General features: G+C 41.6%; 1 protein-coding gene across 1 annotated transcript; it reads right to left on the reverse strand.

Moving 5' to 3' along the window:
* Nucleotides 1-9014: 9014 nt before the first annotated feature.
* Nucleotides 9015-11408, reverse strand: CLEC14A (C-type lectin domain containing 14A). The gene has a single exon (XM_004584944.4). The coding sequence runs from the start codon at nucleotides 10877-10879 to the stop codon at nucleotides 9473-9475; it is 1407 nt and encodes a 468-aa protein (XP_004585001.2). The 5' UTR covers nucleotides 10880-11408; the 3' UTR covers nucleotides 9015-9472.
* Between the last annotated feature and the right edge of the window lie 3093 nt (nucleotides 11409-14501).

Consider the following 14501-nt stretch of genomic DNA (forward strand, 5'->3'; position numbering starts at 1 on the left):
CAATGTCTGCAGAGCTACAAAGGTAAAGAGTACATGGAGATGGGTATGTAGCTGTGTGCATACACACAGGTATACACAGTCAACTGCATTTATATTCAGAAAATTCAGAAAATGTGTCTCCTTCACTAAGTCTGGCCTGACCTATATTTCAAACCATCTATCCACTCCTGCATTTATTCAGCAACAACTTATTAAGTAGCTCCAGTGCAAGGCATTCTAGTAATGTAAGACACTAGAGAGATGGAAAAACTCAGGTAGATATGTCTTTGGTCTCATAGGATCATTACACTAAAGGAAATATTATTGATGGATACCTGAAAATTAATTTGTTAAAGTTATGGTAAATGTAAATGAAGAAACTATGTATTCTTACTTCTACCAATTATACATTCTCAAAGTAAAAGAATTTAGGTAGAACCTGCAAAAATTAGTACATGGATCATATAATACTTTGAAAATAGTTCATTTGAGAAGATACTAGCTTGATGGTCTGAAAGGGAGGACTGATCATGGATACTTGGATTCTTTTTCACCACATCTGCCAAGCATGGTCCAGGAAAACTCAATGAGAGTGCAAGTCTACATGCAGCTTTGGAAATCTGGAAATGCTTACCTAGCATTCTCTTAGATTTCTTCTAATTTATGCCTATAACTCCTTGGGCTTAAGAATAAACTAAGGATAGCAGAAAGATGATACAAGTGGTATATATCAGGGGAAGTGGTATATATTAGGGGAAGAAAGTCAACAATGAAAATCTGGGGTGACAGCAAAAGACTTAAATCTTTACATCATTTTTATTTTGATTTGTCATTTCTCCATTTTTTTCTTCCTTCCCATTGGAGCAAAGATTTATTGAGTAGGAGAGGCAGGAATGGTGCTGCTGATTGGAAGCACTAGAACTCCAGCTACTCAGAACCCTGAAGTAGAAGAACCAGTATAATCAGGCATCCCTCAAGTCCTAGTTGTAGAAACAGGAAAATCATACTGAACAAGCCATTCTAGCAGGCAATTTTATCCCTAGGGACAGAGTCTACTGTCATTGTCTTCAGCTTTGGACTCACAGCAAATCTTCAATTTGCTCCTGCCTACACCCCGCCCCACCCCGCCGCCAGCACCACAAAAAAATCCCACCTTGTTACTGCAGAATCCCTACTGTTTTGATCTGTCAGGATCTCTGACCTTGGTCTTCAGAAAAAAAAGGTGTTTGGCAGGGCGTTGGCAGAGGGGCTTGTATTGAAAGAGTATTGGGAGGAATAGATTCCACATGGATTCCAGATCTTAGATATTGTGAACAAAGGTGTACAAATAGTTTTCTCATATACTGATTCGATTTTATTTCATCCTGGGTAAATTTCCAGGATTGGATGGCTGGGTCTTATGACCGATCTATTTTTCAGATCCACAAACTGTCTTCCATAATGGTTGTGCTAGTTTACATTCTTACTAGCAATGGAATAGGGAGTAGGGTACCTTCTGGGTGTTACTGGGTGTCTTTGTAGTAAAAGAAATGCTTTGGAAGGGAAAAGAGTCTCACCTCTTAACCAAGTAGGAAAGAAAGTAATTGCACAGAAAGGTAGACATTAGGGAATACAGATTCATACAGCTAAGTTAACATGTATATATTATGGAATGAAAATATGCATGCGGTATCCAAGGGGCTTTCAATGATAATGCATAATAGAGTGACTAAATTATATGCAGCGATTTAAAACTGCTGAAATTTGGTTTTCAGAATAAAAATAAATAGTCAATTAGGCAAATTTATTATCACTTCTACAGAATTATGATTTAGTTAGAAAACATCTGTTGATAGCTTGCAGTGTTAAAGAAATTCGTATTCTACACAAAGTGTAAGACACTCTCTGACTTTAACAGCATGTATTGTGATAGAGAGACATAAAGTGATAGAGGATTTTAGAGAATTGGCTTGAGAATAAAGTAACTGAGTTATATTTCTTGGAGGAGGTAGCAGTTGAACTGGGATTTTTCATATTTATATGCCAGCTGTTAAGGTCTGGCATTCCAGAGAGAAGAAATGTGTGTTATAGTCTTCTCTGATCTTGTTTTCACAGAGTTTAACACAGTTCAGAGTCATGTTCCTCTTTAAGCTTGTTCATTTGTGGGCTGTTTCCTTCACTGAACTGTGAGGTGATGAGGACAAAGTGACTATTCAGCTCTGGTTTGTTGCCTTAGACCTCGTCTGCTATGAATGTTTGTTAAATGGGGGGGCTGAGCAGTTAGCCTGGTGGCCTTGTCTTGCATTGGAGAGTGTGAATCCTAGCTCCAGCTCCTGTTGTCCAGCTTCCTTCCAATGCAGGCCGGCCAGGTGGCTGCAATGGCTCAAGTAATAGGACTGTTGTCAACAGTGAGGGGTGTCTGGATTGAGTTCCCATGCCTGGCTTTGGCTTGGCTTTGTACTGATTGTTGTGGACATTTGGGGAATGCACCAGTGGATAATAGCTCTGTATGTTTCTAGAAAAAAAAAAAAAGAGAGAGAGAGAAAGAGAGAATGCGAATAGGCCCAGGAAGGCACAAACAGATATGAGTGATGTGGGACAACACTACTCTGCTTCAGAAATAATTCCTAATTCCCTTGGGTTTTGTCCTTATAACACCTAACTGGAGATTATCAGAAGATGGTGCAACCTAGCATATAGCAGAAGCTAATAAATGTTTGAATAAATTGGTATGTGATGAAAGAATGAATGATATTTATATATCATTATAAATTACACCGAAAAAAAAATCATGGAGCTACAATACAGCAAGAGTGGGTAATTCAATTTGGCAACATGCAATGTGTACTAACCTAACAAGACCTTGGAGGGCAAACTTACAGGTCTGTGGGTTTCTTATACCAAAGAGGATTAAGAACATTTTGAGCAGTGAAACTGACAGCTGCAATGGTGAATTGGGAAGGTAAATCTCAGAGTAGGCTGGTGAAGATGGATGAAGAGTAAATGGAAAAAAGTTCAGTAATGTTATTTCTCTTTGTGCTGGAGGTTGACAATGGGAATGACTAACTGGATGTAGCATAATCCAAAAGACCAGGGAGGAGAGCAAAATCACAGGTAAGAATAAAATGTCTTCAATGATGGAGGGAGATGTCAAGACCACGAATGTGCTAGGCACACATCCATGGTAACCCTGAGACTTAAAATAGTAGAAACTGAAGAAATTTACAATATATTCCAAAATTGCTATGATTAGATTTCCCCTTCATTACAAAAAAAAAAAAAATCCAACATTAGACATAGGAGGAACATTACTCAAAATCACAAAGACCGCATGTCACAACCCAATTGCCAGCATCACGCTCAATGGGGAAAAGCTTCGGGATGGAACAAGACAAGGATCACCGCCTTTACTACTCTTATTCAATATTGTACTGGAATGTTTAGTAAGAGCACTCAGGAAGGAGAAAGAAATAGAGGGACTCAAAATTGGGTAAATGGGAGCCAAAGTATCCATGTTTGCAAATAACATTGTTATGCATTGGAAAAACCTAACACTCCATCAAAAAAGCTGTTAGACCTGATAAGCCAACTCACAAAAGTTGCAAGTTACAAAATACAGTAGCTTTTTAATATGATAATGGACTCACAGAATGAGTAAGCAAGAAAGAAATCCCATTTAAAATAGGCACAAAAAGTTTAGATATCTGGAATAAACTTAACTTAGGAAGAGAAAGATTTCTGCAATGGAAATGACCAAATATTGATGAAAAATCATCAAAGACACACAAAAAAATGAAAACATAGTCCTTATTCATGGATTTGAAGAATGAATATCACTAAAATGCCCATATTATCCAAAGCAATCTACAGATTCAATTCATCCCCTATTAAAATACTAATGACATTCTTTACAGAATGAGCAAAAACTATTTCAAGATTCATATGGAATCAGAAAATACCCAGAATACCTAAAGCAAACATTAAGAAAACTTTCAAGCTAGAAACATCACAATACCTGACTTCAAAGCAAACTACAAAGCAAGAGTAATTAAAACAACATGGTACTGGCATAAAAATGATATCCACATCAATGACACAGAAGAGAGCCCTGATGCTAGTCCAAAAACATATAGCAACTGGTTTTTGACAAATTTGCTAAAACTATATAGTTGGGTAAGGATAATCTTTTTAACAAACGATGCTGGCAAACCTGAAGGTAAAGATGTGGAAGAATATTATTAGATTCATTTATCTCATGACATATAAAAGTCAATGCAAGAAGGCTCAAAGACTTAAATTTAGTACCTGAGAATCTGAAGTTCCTGAAAGAAAATGTAGGGGAAACAATCAAGACATCGATGTCGGGGATAACTTTTTGGATAAGATACCCAAAGAGTAGACCACAAAAGCAAGCTTTAAAAAGGGGGTTATATCAAATTCATAAGCTTTTGCACAGCAAATGAAATGATTATAGTGAAGAGACATCCAATAGAAATGGGAAAAATATTTGCAAATAAACTTTCTCATGAAGGATTAATATCCCAAGAATATCAACAAATTAAAAAACACTCAACAACAACCAACCAATCCAGTTGAAAAATGGGCAAAGGACTCCCACAGAGAATTCTCAAAAGAAGTACAAATGACCAGCAATTATATGGAACAAATATATGGAAAAAATGCTCAATATTACCAGCCATCAGGGAAATACAAGTCAAAGCCACAATGATATATCACCTCACCTTTGTGAGAATAGCTGAAATAAAAAACACAGAGAATAACAAATGCTGGTGAGTATGTGGCTAACGGGGAACATTTATACACAGTTGGTAGGAATGTAACTTAGTGTATTCACTGTGAAAACAGTGTGGAAATTTCTTTAAAAACCTAGAGATAGACTTGACATATTGGGGATATATCTAACAGACATAAAAATCAATTAGATAGGGCCCGGCGGCGTGGCCTAGCGGCTAAAGTCCTCGCCTTGAAAGCCCCGGGATCCCATATGGGCACCGGTTCTAATCCCGGCAGCTCCACTTCCCATCCAGCTCCCTGCTTGTGGCCTGGGAAAGCAGTAGAGGACGGCCCAAACATTTGGGACCCTGTACCCCCGTGGGAGACCCGGAAGAGGTTCCAGGTTCCCGGCTTCAGATCGGCGCGCACCGGCCCGTTGCGGCTCACTTGGGGAGTGAATCATCGGATGGAAGATCTTCCTCTCTGTCTCTCCTCCTCTGTGTATATCTGGCTGTAATAAAAAAAAAATGAATAAATCTTTAAAAAAATAAATAAAAATAAAAAAATTCAATTAGATACCCACACACCATCATATTTATAGCTGCATTGCTCTCAATAGAGAAAATTTGGAATCAACCAAGGAGTCCATTTTCAGATGAATGGATAAAGAAAATTTGATGTGTATAAACAACTGAATATATTTGTTAGCTATTAAAAAAGAATGAAATTCTACCATTTGCAGCAAAATGGTTTTAACTGGAGGGCACCATGTTGACTGAAAAAAGACAGACCCAGAAAGACAAATACCAGATGTTCTTGTATGTGGGAGCTAGTGTGCATTAGCATTGCTGCAAACACAGTTTTGTAGAATTTCATTTCATACTTTTATCAACAAATGGCTATGAATGGCATATTTTAATTATCTATAATTACTTTAAAATTGACTATATGAGTAAAATAGTCATTTTTCTGTTAAATTATTGTTTATAACAGTTGTCTGTATTCCCGCTAAACTAAGGTCACTTTGCTTCAACTTGTTGAACTTACTCATTGAAGTCTTAAGCCTTTTACTGTAATATTCATTTAAAATGTTATCACAGAAATGAAAAAATGATAGATCTCTCTCCTTTACTCTGTAAATATGCCTCTCCAATTAAAAATAAATAAATCTTAAAAGGGGGGTGGGCAGTGCCATGGCTCAATTAGCTAAGCCTCTGTCTCTAAGCGCTGAGATCCCATATGGGTGCTTGTTTGTGTCCCTGCTGCAATACTTCACATCCAGTTTCCTGCTTACGGTCCGGGAAAGCAGGGGAAGATGGCCCAAAGCCTTGGGAACCTACTTCCACATGGAAGACCCAAAAGAAGCTCCTGGATCCTGGCTTTGGAATGGCTCAGCTCCAGTCGTGTGGCCATCTGGGAAGTAAAACAGTGGATGGAAGATGCTTCTCTCTGTCTCTACGTCTGTCTATAAATCTGCCTCTCCAATAAAATAAATACATAAATCAATAAAAGACAGGGAGGTAGAGAGAGGGGAGGGAGGGAATGTAAATGTCATTACATTCTTAGAATTTTACCTACAAATCACATTGAATCTGTTAAAAACAAATTGAAAATTAACATAAAATGCAAAAAGATTTGATTTTAAATGTTCTCATCATAATAAAGTGACAGTTGAAATGATAAATATGTTAATTAGTTTAATGTTCTACCATGCACATATATATCAAAACACAGTATACCTTATAAACTATGTAACTATTATTTGTCAATTAAAATTATTAGTTGATTGTTTTGACAGGTGATATAACATGCACAAATAAAAGCACTAGTAATACCTGTGGGCAAGAATTCTATAGCTTCAGTCTCAGCTTCTCAGTTACCTGCTGACTACTATGGAAGAATGAGTTAAAATTCTGGAAGCCAAAGCAGGCATGTAAGGGATTAAGCTACCATCTGTGAAGTCAGCTTCCATTACGAATGGCTGTTTGTGTCCTGGCTGTTTCACTCACGATCTAGCTCCCTGTTACTGCATGTGGAAAAGCACTAAAAGGTGAATCAAGTACTTGGATCCCTGCCACCCAGGTTGGAGACCCAGTTAAGGTTCCTGAATCCTGGTTTCTGCCAGGTGGAGCCCTGGCTGCCATGGCTATTTGGGGGTATGAACCACCAGACAGAAGAGCTCTCATTCTTATTCCTCCTTCTCTCGCTGTAATTTTGCCTTTAAATAAGCAAACAGGTCTTAGAAAAATTGTAATTCTGATTTGGCTTTGACATAACCACTAGTATTTTAGTCTATTATAGCTTAGCCTCAGGAACGTAGACATTTCAGTCCTTAAGAAACTCCACAGTTCTCTTCATTTCAAGGATAAATAACTCTTCGTCAACATAACAAATTTTGTTGATTTGATTGTAGTTCTTGATAATTCTGCAGGCTCTGGCCTCAGAACAAGTGCTAAAGATACTGCTGCTGTCCACCCATCTACACACTTGCCATTTTTATAGAGCTTTTGTGAGGATAGATAAAAACAAGAGCTCATGTAAAAATATTTTGCCTATAAAAAGTTGCTGTGTGGGGCCCGGCGGCGTGGCCTAGTGGCTAAAGTCCCATATGGGCGCTGGTTCTAATCCCGGCAGCTCCACTTCCCATCCAGCTCCCTGCTTGTGGCATGGGAAAGCAGTCGAGCACGGCCCAATGCATTGGGACCCTGCACCCGCGTGGGAGACCTGGAAGAGGTTCCAGGTTCCCGGCTTCAGATCGGCGCACACCGGCCGTTGCGGCTCACTTGGGAAGTGACTCATCGGATGGAAGATCTTCCTCTCTGTCTCTCCTCCTCTGTGTATATCTGGCTGTAATAAAAAAATAAATAAATCTTTAAAAAATGACAAAAAAAGTTGCTGTGTGGATATTATGGATCTATAAATAGTGCTATTGATGGCAATATATAAGAATAATCTGTGATCATTTAGTTTGTTCCTTAAAATAAATATCCAAATGACCTATAAAAGGAAACAACAGATTTTTGTATTTTTATCATCTTAATATAGTTTAAAGCAAGCAAGGTACAATGATGAAGATGTCTTCCAAAACGATTCTCTTACATTGTTAATGGACCCACAATATTGCCTTGGAGAGTGAACAATCCAGGGCTTATCATGAACATTATATTTAAATAACTGTGATTTCATTTAGACTTTATTTAGAAATATGGTACATGAAGTAAAGTATTCCTTCAGTTTTTGAGTACCAAACACACACAGTTTGAACATGGATTTATGGATTGAGTTGCTTTACTTAGTAGATCCTTTTATTAGTCACTTTCTAATTTGTCTGACCTGCGTTGTATGCCATGTACTCTAAAGTACATCAAATTGAGTCTGTGAAAATAAGTTCTTGATTTCACACTTTGGTTATGAAGTTTGCTTCTCTCTCTCCATAGTCCACCCACTTAACACTATCAGCATACTAATAAAATTAGAATATTTTTAGGAAGCTCAGTTTAACTAAATGTAATTTTTAATAATGTTTTACTCATTTTTCAGAGAAATATTTCATTTATATTGTATTCTAACACCCCCGGTCATAGCACAATGCTAGATTTTTATATTCATAATTTATGTCTTATATTATTATTCTTATGGAAAGCTGTTTACTGTGCTTTTTGTTTATGTAGACTTTTGTTAAATTGTAATCATTCCAAGATGAGCATATATTTTCATTGAACACATTCTTGCTGTAAGGAAACAAAAAGTTTACTGTTCAGGCTTTTCCACGGATTAAAACATGCACAAAGACCTGGGAAGTTTGGAAGAAAACTCAGCTTGCGTATGCTTTAAGGCACCTGTAAGATTTCAAGTCAGTATTTTGCATTAACACTTTAATCAAGAATGAACACCACCATAATTGGGAGAATGGATCAACATCCTGATGTTTAGAAGAGGGCTATTTGGTTGAGGAGGTCACTACACCAGCGAGCACAAACATTGGAAGGGGAAATCACAAATCACTTGTTTCCTCGGGCAAGGACACACAGTAAACACTTGAATTGGTGGTCAGCTATAATTTGCTTCTAGAGCCAGCAATTCTGGCAACCCTACACTTTGGATTTATAGCAGTGCACATAGGCAGTAGTGACTTTGAACGCACAGGATAAATTATCACAGGGTAAAGTTACTAGTTCTTGAAGATCAGTTCCTCTTTACAAGGACTTAAGGACACTCCCTTCAACCTGAAAAGAAGTATGTGCCCTTATTGCTAATTCCTCCGTGTTCTGCAGCTGCTCTTCCTGGGTAATCATGCTAGGAACAAGCCAATCATATTCAAGTCTAGGTTAACAATGCTTTATTTATTTACATATATTTTTTTGGCTTGGGATTTTCAAACCAATATACTTCCAACTTGGACAATATAAACTGAAAGATCCTTCTTGTCTTTGTAAAAATAGACATTTAAAAATCTTGCATTGTTTTCTATTTGCTTCCAGTGTCTTAAATGTCCAATAACCTCTTCAAATTTCCCAGAATAAGCAAGAGAAACTACCTCCTCCCAGCATACCTTCGCACCTCCCACTCTGCCATTCTGCCCAGTACCACCCTAAGGCACTTCCACCTCTTCCACCTTTCGGGAAGAATGTGCAGTTCAGTTTTTGCTCCCCAGGAGAGCCTAGGGAATTCAGAGGAAAGGGGATTTTTGTAGGAATCGTCACTCACAAATTCCTCTCCGGCTTCCCTTTCATTGAAAGTGAACAGTTGTGTTGTCCAGGAGTGCCCACATCTTGTTTCCCTATATATCACTACCAGAGCCAAGACAGGACTCCACCAGGGAGGCGTCCCCTGCCCTGTCCCGCAGACCGCAGTCCCCGGCCTTCACCCCGTTGTCCGTGCAAGGTGCAGAACTGGAAGGTGAATGAGCTTCAGTACTACTCTCCACACCCTGTAGGGACAAAGGCCCCTTCACGGGCCTGGAGGAAGGGCTCTTGTGAAAGCAGAGTTTGAAAAGTCCCAGCACCGTCATGGTCAGGATCACCAGCACTACCACTGCTATGCTCACGAGAATGAAGACCACGGTGGAGGAGTCCCAAGCAGTCGGAATGGCAGAGGAAGACGTAGAATTAATGGGGATAATACGGACAATACTTCCGGCTGGGGTGGTGGTGTTCTCTGCTTTGGTTTGAGGGGACATTTGGAAGGTGGGCATGGTGCTCAGTGCTTCCCCGTGAAGAATCCCAGGAGTAGACGTTGCTGAACTGCTTGGTCCAGGCACACGGGGCGGGCGCTTGGTGGACACGTTAGTCCCCCTATGTTCTGTCTGAACATCGCCGTTGGTCACGCAAGAGAGTCTGTCTGTCCCCAGATGGAAGCCGGGAGCACATTCGCAGGCAAAGCCTCCGGAGTCATCAAGGCAGTCAGAGAGCTCCACACATTTGCCAGCACGGAGATAAGGCCCAGGACAAGGACAGAGCATGGCCTCCAGGGGTAGCCCATCCCAGTGTGTGCCCGTTTCATCCACGAGGCAAGTGGCTGAGACAGAGAGCTGCCCAGGGCAGAATGCACTCACCTTGGTCCCAGGAGGACTGAAGTCCAGCGCAGTGCTTTGCATTTGGAATGGTGCGCGGTAACTCAAGTTAAAGGCGGCCCCAAGGCGTGGCGCGGAACACAAGGCCTCAAATTGGTACTTGCACAGGTAGCCATTGGCACGTTGGCCGCACCGCATCTCCTTCCAGCCCGCGGGCTCAACTCCCCCGGTGGTCTGGAGTCCAGCGCACTTGCGCGCCGTGCAGGAGCTCTGCGGCTCCTCTACCCATGGCAGCGTGTCGTTCTCGGCCCCACTGGCGTCGGGGGACATCCAGGAGAAGCCCCGTAATGGCTCATTCTCCAGGGTGCAGTGGGAACGCTCTCGCTGCAGCGCCACCCAGAACACCAGATCCCTGGAGCCCCCTCCGGGTCCCGGGCCTGCCCGCAGCAGAGCCAGCACCGCGCGCAGCTCGGCGCCCCCTTGCACGGTGCTGAGCGCCCCACCGCGCAGGCTGCAGGCCTCTTCGGCCGCCTCCCTCTTCATGGTCGAGTGGTGCAGGCTGTAGCAGGCCCCCGACGCCAAGCACCCTGCTCGATCCGCGGGGGGGTGCTCGCCCGCGCCTGTCCCAAACCAAAGAACCTGCCCCAGCAAGCACAGGGCGAGCGCTAGTCTCATGTTCGAGGCTCGGTGCCTGCAGCTGCTCCTAACTTGGGTCTGTCCCGCCCGAGGGCGCAGCACTGCCTCCGAGCCCGGTCACCGCCCTCCCTCCACAGCTGCCAGCCTCCACCCAGTCCTCTCTCCCCTCCCTCCTCCGGGCCCCCTATCCGCCAACAATCCCAAACAAGAGTCGCAGCGGTCAACAGTCTCCCTTAGGCCGTGACAGGAAATGTATCGGGAGCTCTGCCAGGCCCGGTGCAGCCCTGATTTATTCTGGGGTCAGGGACACAGCTGGCGCCAGGGCACAAGAAACACAGTGGACCAGAAGGTCAAGAACCGCCCACCCCTCACCCCACCCCCCGCTTAGAACAGGAGAAACAGAAAGTGACTACTGGGGTGGAGTGGCTCGCTTTTCCCGCCCAAAGAGCGGCAGCACCTCAGATCCCAAACACAAGTGCTGGATGCTGGCAGGAAGGATCAGGCGCCCACGCCCGCCCATTGTGTTTCTGTCCGGAGTCCTGGAATTGGCGTCAGCATCATTCGCAGACGGCTCCAGGCTTCGGGAGAGTTCTGGTTTGTGTGGTTGTGTGTGGGCGTGGGCTAAAAGGGGTGGAGTGGACAGGAAATAAACAATCTCGTGAGAAATCTTCATATCTGGTTCTTCACCAGGAGGCAGAGCTGTTAAACAGCACAGCTCTTCCTGGGGGATCTGCGGGGAAAGCCGGACCTTCTGACTGCTAGTCAAAGAATTTCGAATTTAAAATTCTAAACTCTTCCTTGGAAAGGATTCGCCTTAAAAGTTTGTTGTGCACTTCCCTTTGCTTCTCTTTGAAGTGCCTGATATTAGTTCATTGAGGAAAAGAAATGCATTTTTTTGGCATAACTGAAAAATGACAACTGCAGGCTGCCAGAGGGTCCTTAGCACTATGACCTCAAATACCAGATTACAAAGAAAAGAGTTTGTGGCTCTACTCCATCTGCGGAGCAATCAGCCTATGTATCATTTCATCTGTGAACTGTTCCAGTGTCATTTGCTTCTGGGATGAGTGGCAGTATTTATAGAATAGGCTGCAAAGGTTTCCTTTCAGGAGTCTTAGGGGTCCAGCATCCCTAAATGATGAACGTGTTTAATACAACACTTCGTGAATACAACAATTCATGTAGTATTCTTTAAGCAAACCTCTGTTTGGAAAGGGTGAGCCAATTTTTGCGGAATTCTGTGGGCTTTGAGCTTTATTATAAACACCACCTTAAGTTACAATGGGAAGTAATACAAGGAGAAAAAAGGAAGGAAAGATAATTCACCATGAGAAAGAGTTTCTGGTTACCACCTTAGATGATCTTACATCACTTCGGGGCACAGATCTTGTGTGACTTATGTGACCAAATTCACTGTAATCAGAGATATATAAAAAGAATTCAACTAAGTCCTCTCAAAAATATTTGATGCTGTTAAACATCTGTTATCAGAATGAGAGTGGCCCTTGCATGAATAATGCATGGCCCACTCAAACTCACCTTGCCAGGCTGCATTGGACTGTTCAGATTGATGAGGGGTGGGAAGGAAGGCTTCAGGATCACATCTACACGTGCTGATCTCTTAACCATTACTCTTCCTCCTGGGAATTTCATGTATCTTCACAACAATGGTAAACATCATGAATCATCATCACATTGTCCTTGCTTTTGCTGACGGTGGAGTTTTGTGGCAGAATTTCTATCCTACCCTTTCTGTCCCCCAAGTTAAAAGGGTATTCATTAGTCCTTTATTTGAAAAGGGCAGACACGTTTAGACAAGACTTGGTATTCAAACTAAGGAACCTAGTGTGTTATGAGTCAGGAAAACGAAAATCCAAAAACTGATTTGAATGAATCTTCAAAATACTTCATTACTTGGGCCAACTCTATATGCTTTTCCAGGTTTATGACTCAGTGTTGATAAATGTGTCCATACAGCAACAAATGTTTTAAAAAGTTTTCCAAACTCAAGTAGTCAATAGGGATCTCTCACATATTTAAAAATTCACTTTATAGGAAATAAGTTTCTATACTAAAGCACAATAAATAAGTGGAAGCTATAGTAAATATCTGATCTCATTCTTTGGTATTTTGCTTATGAAGGCTAGTGTGTGAGGAGTTAGTAGAAGAGCAGGCAAATTGACCATGACAGCTCTGCACCACAGTTCTGCCTATGCCTGGAATCATGTGAGAGAATTAGCTCAAACTAACTCATGTATCATTTTGCAATTAATCACTGTCTTGATGTATAATCATTAATATGTTTTTAAATGTGCAGTATATCTGAAAAATTATAAATGGAGAAAAACCTTTACTTTCAAAGTATATGTTATTAATATCATACTATTATAGATACCATGTTAGCTCCATTGCAGTCCAAAGGCATAAAACTCTGACAAGCAGCGTGGAACTACAGGGTATTCTATGAGAGAGGTGTACGGTACCATCTTGGCAAAGCTTGACATTTTCTCTGTGAGTGAACATCTATATGTTGTCTATCTCAATACCCTCACTCCCAGGTGTATATACAAGGGTACCTTACACAGTTTATGATAGAATGAGTTTTTGGCCTGGTGGCTACACCACCTGCATCCTGTAATGGAGTATATGGGTTTTGTAACTGTCCTGTGCCAGACTCCAGATTCCTACTAAGGCAAGCCCTGGGATGCAACAGTGATGGCCCAAGTGATTAAGGTCTTGCTACTCACTTGGGAGACCTGGATTTTGTTCTCAGCTCCCAGGTTTAGGCTTCAGGCTGGCCCTGGCACCTCTGGGCAGCTGAAGAGTGAACCAGTAGATGTAGGCCATCTTCCCATCATTTTTTCCCTCAGGAAAAAAAATGCTGTACGTTAGCAATTAAACACACAGGATTTTCTAGCTTTTTGTAATGAATCAGATCAGTATTAGGTAGGACCAGTCACATTCTAGGGTCAATGGCTAGGGTTCCGTTACTGATCTGGAGTACTTATTTGGACTTCTTGAGAAGTTTTCATAAAAAAGTAGGAAGGTTTTTTGTTTTGTTTAGCTTTCTTTTTAAGATTTTTAAATTTTCTTTTTAATGTTGTTTACATAGTTGAGAGGGATGTACACCCATTTGGGTCTCTGATTAGGATGGGTAGGATCAAGTATGGAAGATGTATCGACAAATGTTTCAGTTTTCTTTCCTTTCTTGTTTTGTTTTTTTTTTTAAATCGCTTGTGTCCACAAAGGATGATGGGCAAGGAGTTGTTCTGTCAACTACATCAGCCTCTAGGATTAGGGGACAGTCACGTGATGATGCCTTAGAGACCACGATGTTGCCTGAGTAGTTTTGATAGTTCTAAGAAGTCACTGCTTTTGTTGCTCCAAGGTCGAGAAAATCTTTCCAAAGTCTATTGGTTGGCAATGTCCACCACAGTGCATCCACAAAGCTTGAGCCTGGAGAATTGTTCAATCTGTTCTGCTTTCCATTCTCTGATGAGGCAGATGGTGTGTCTGCTGGCCTAAATGAGCTGGCTGTCATGTCTTTAGTGCTGTCTACTTCACAGGCGTCAGTAACTGAGGAGGTCCAGTCCTGATATATGCACTACAAGGTTGGACCACACATCCTATTATTTTCCCTGTAGCCAGGGTCTGAGTACAA

Source organism: Ochotona princeps, chromosome 6 (assembly GCF_030435755.1).
Source record: "Ochotona princeps isolate mOchPri1 chromosome 6, mOchPri1.hap1, whole genome shotgun sequence".
Taxonomy (NCBI): Eukaryota; Metazoa; Chordata; class Mammalia; order Lagomorpha; family Ochotonidae; genus Ochotona; species Ochotona princeps.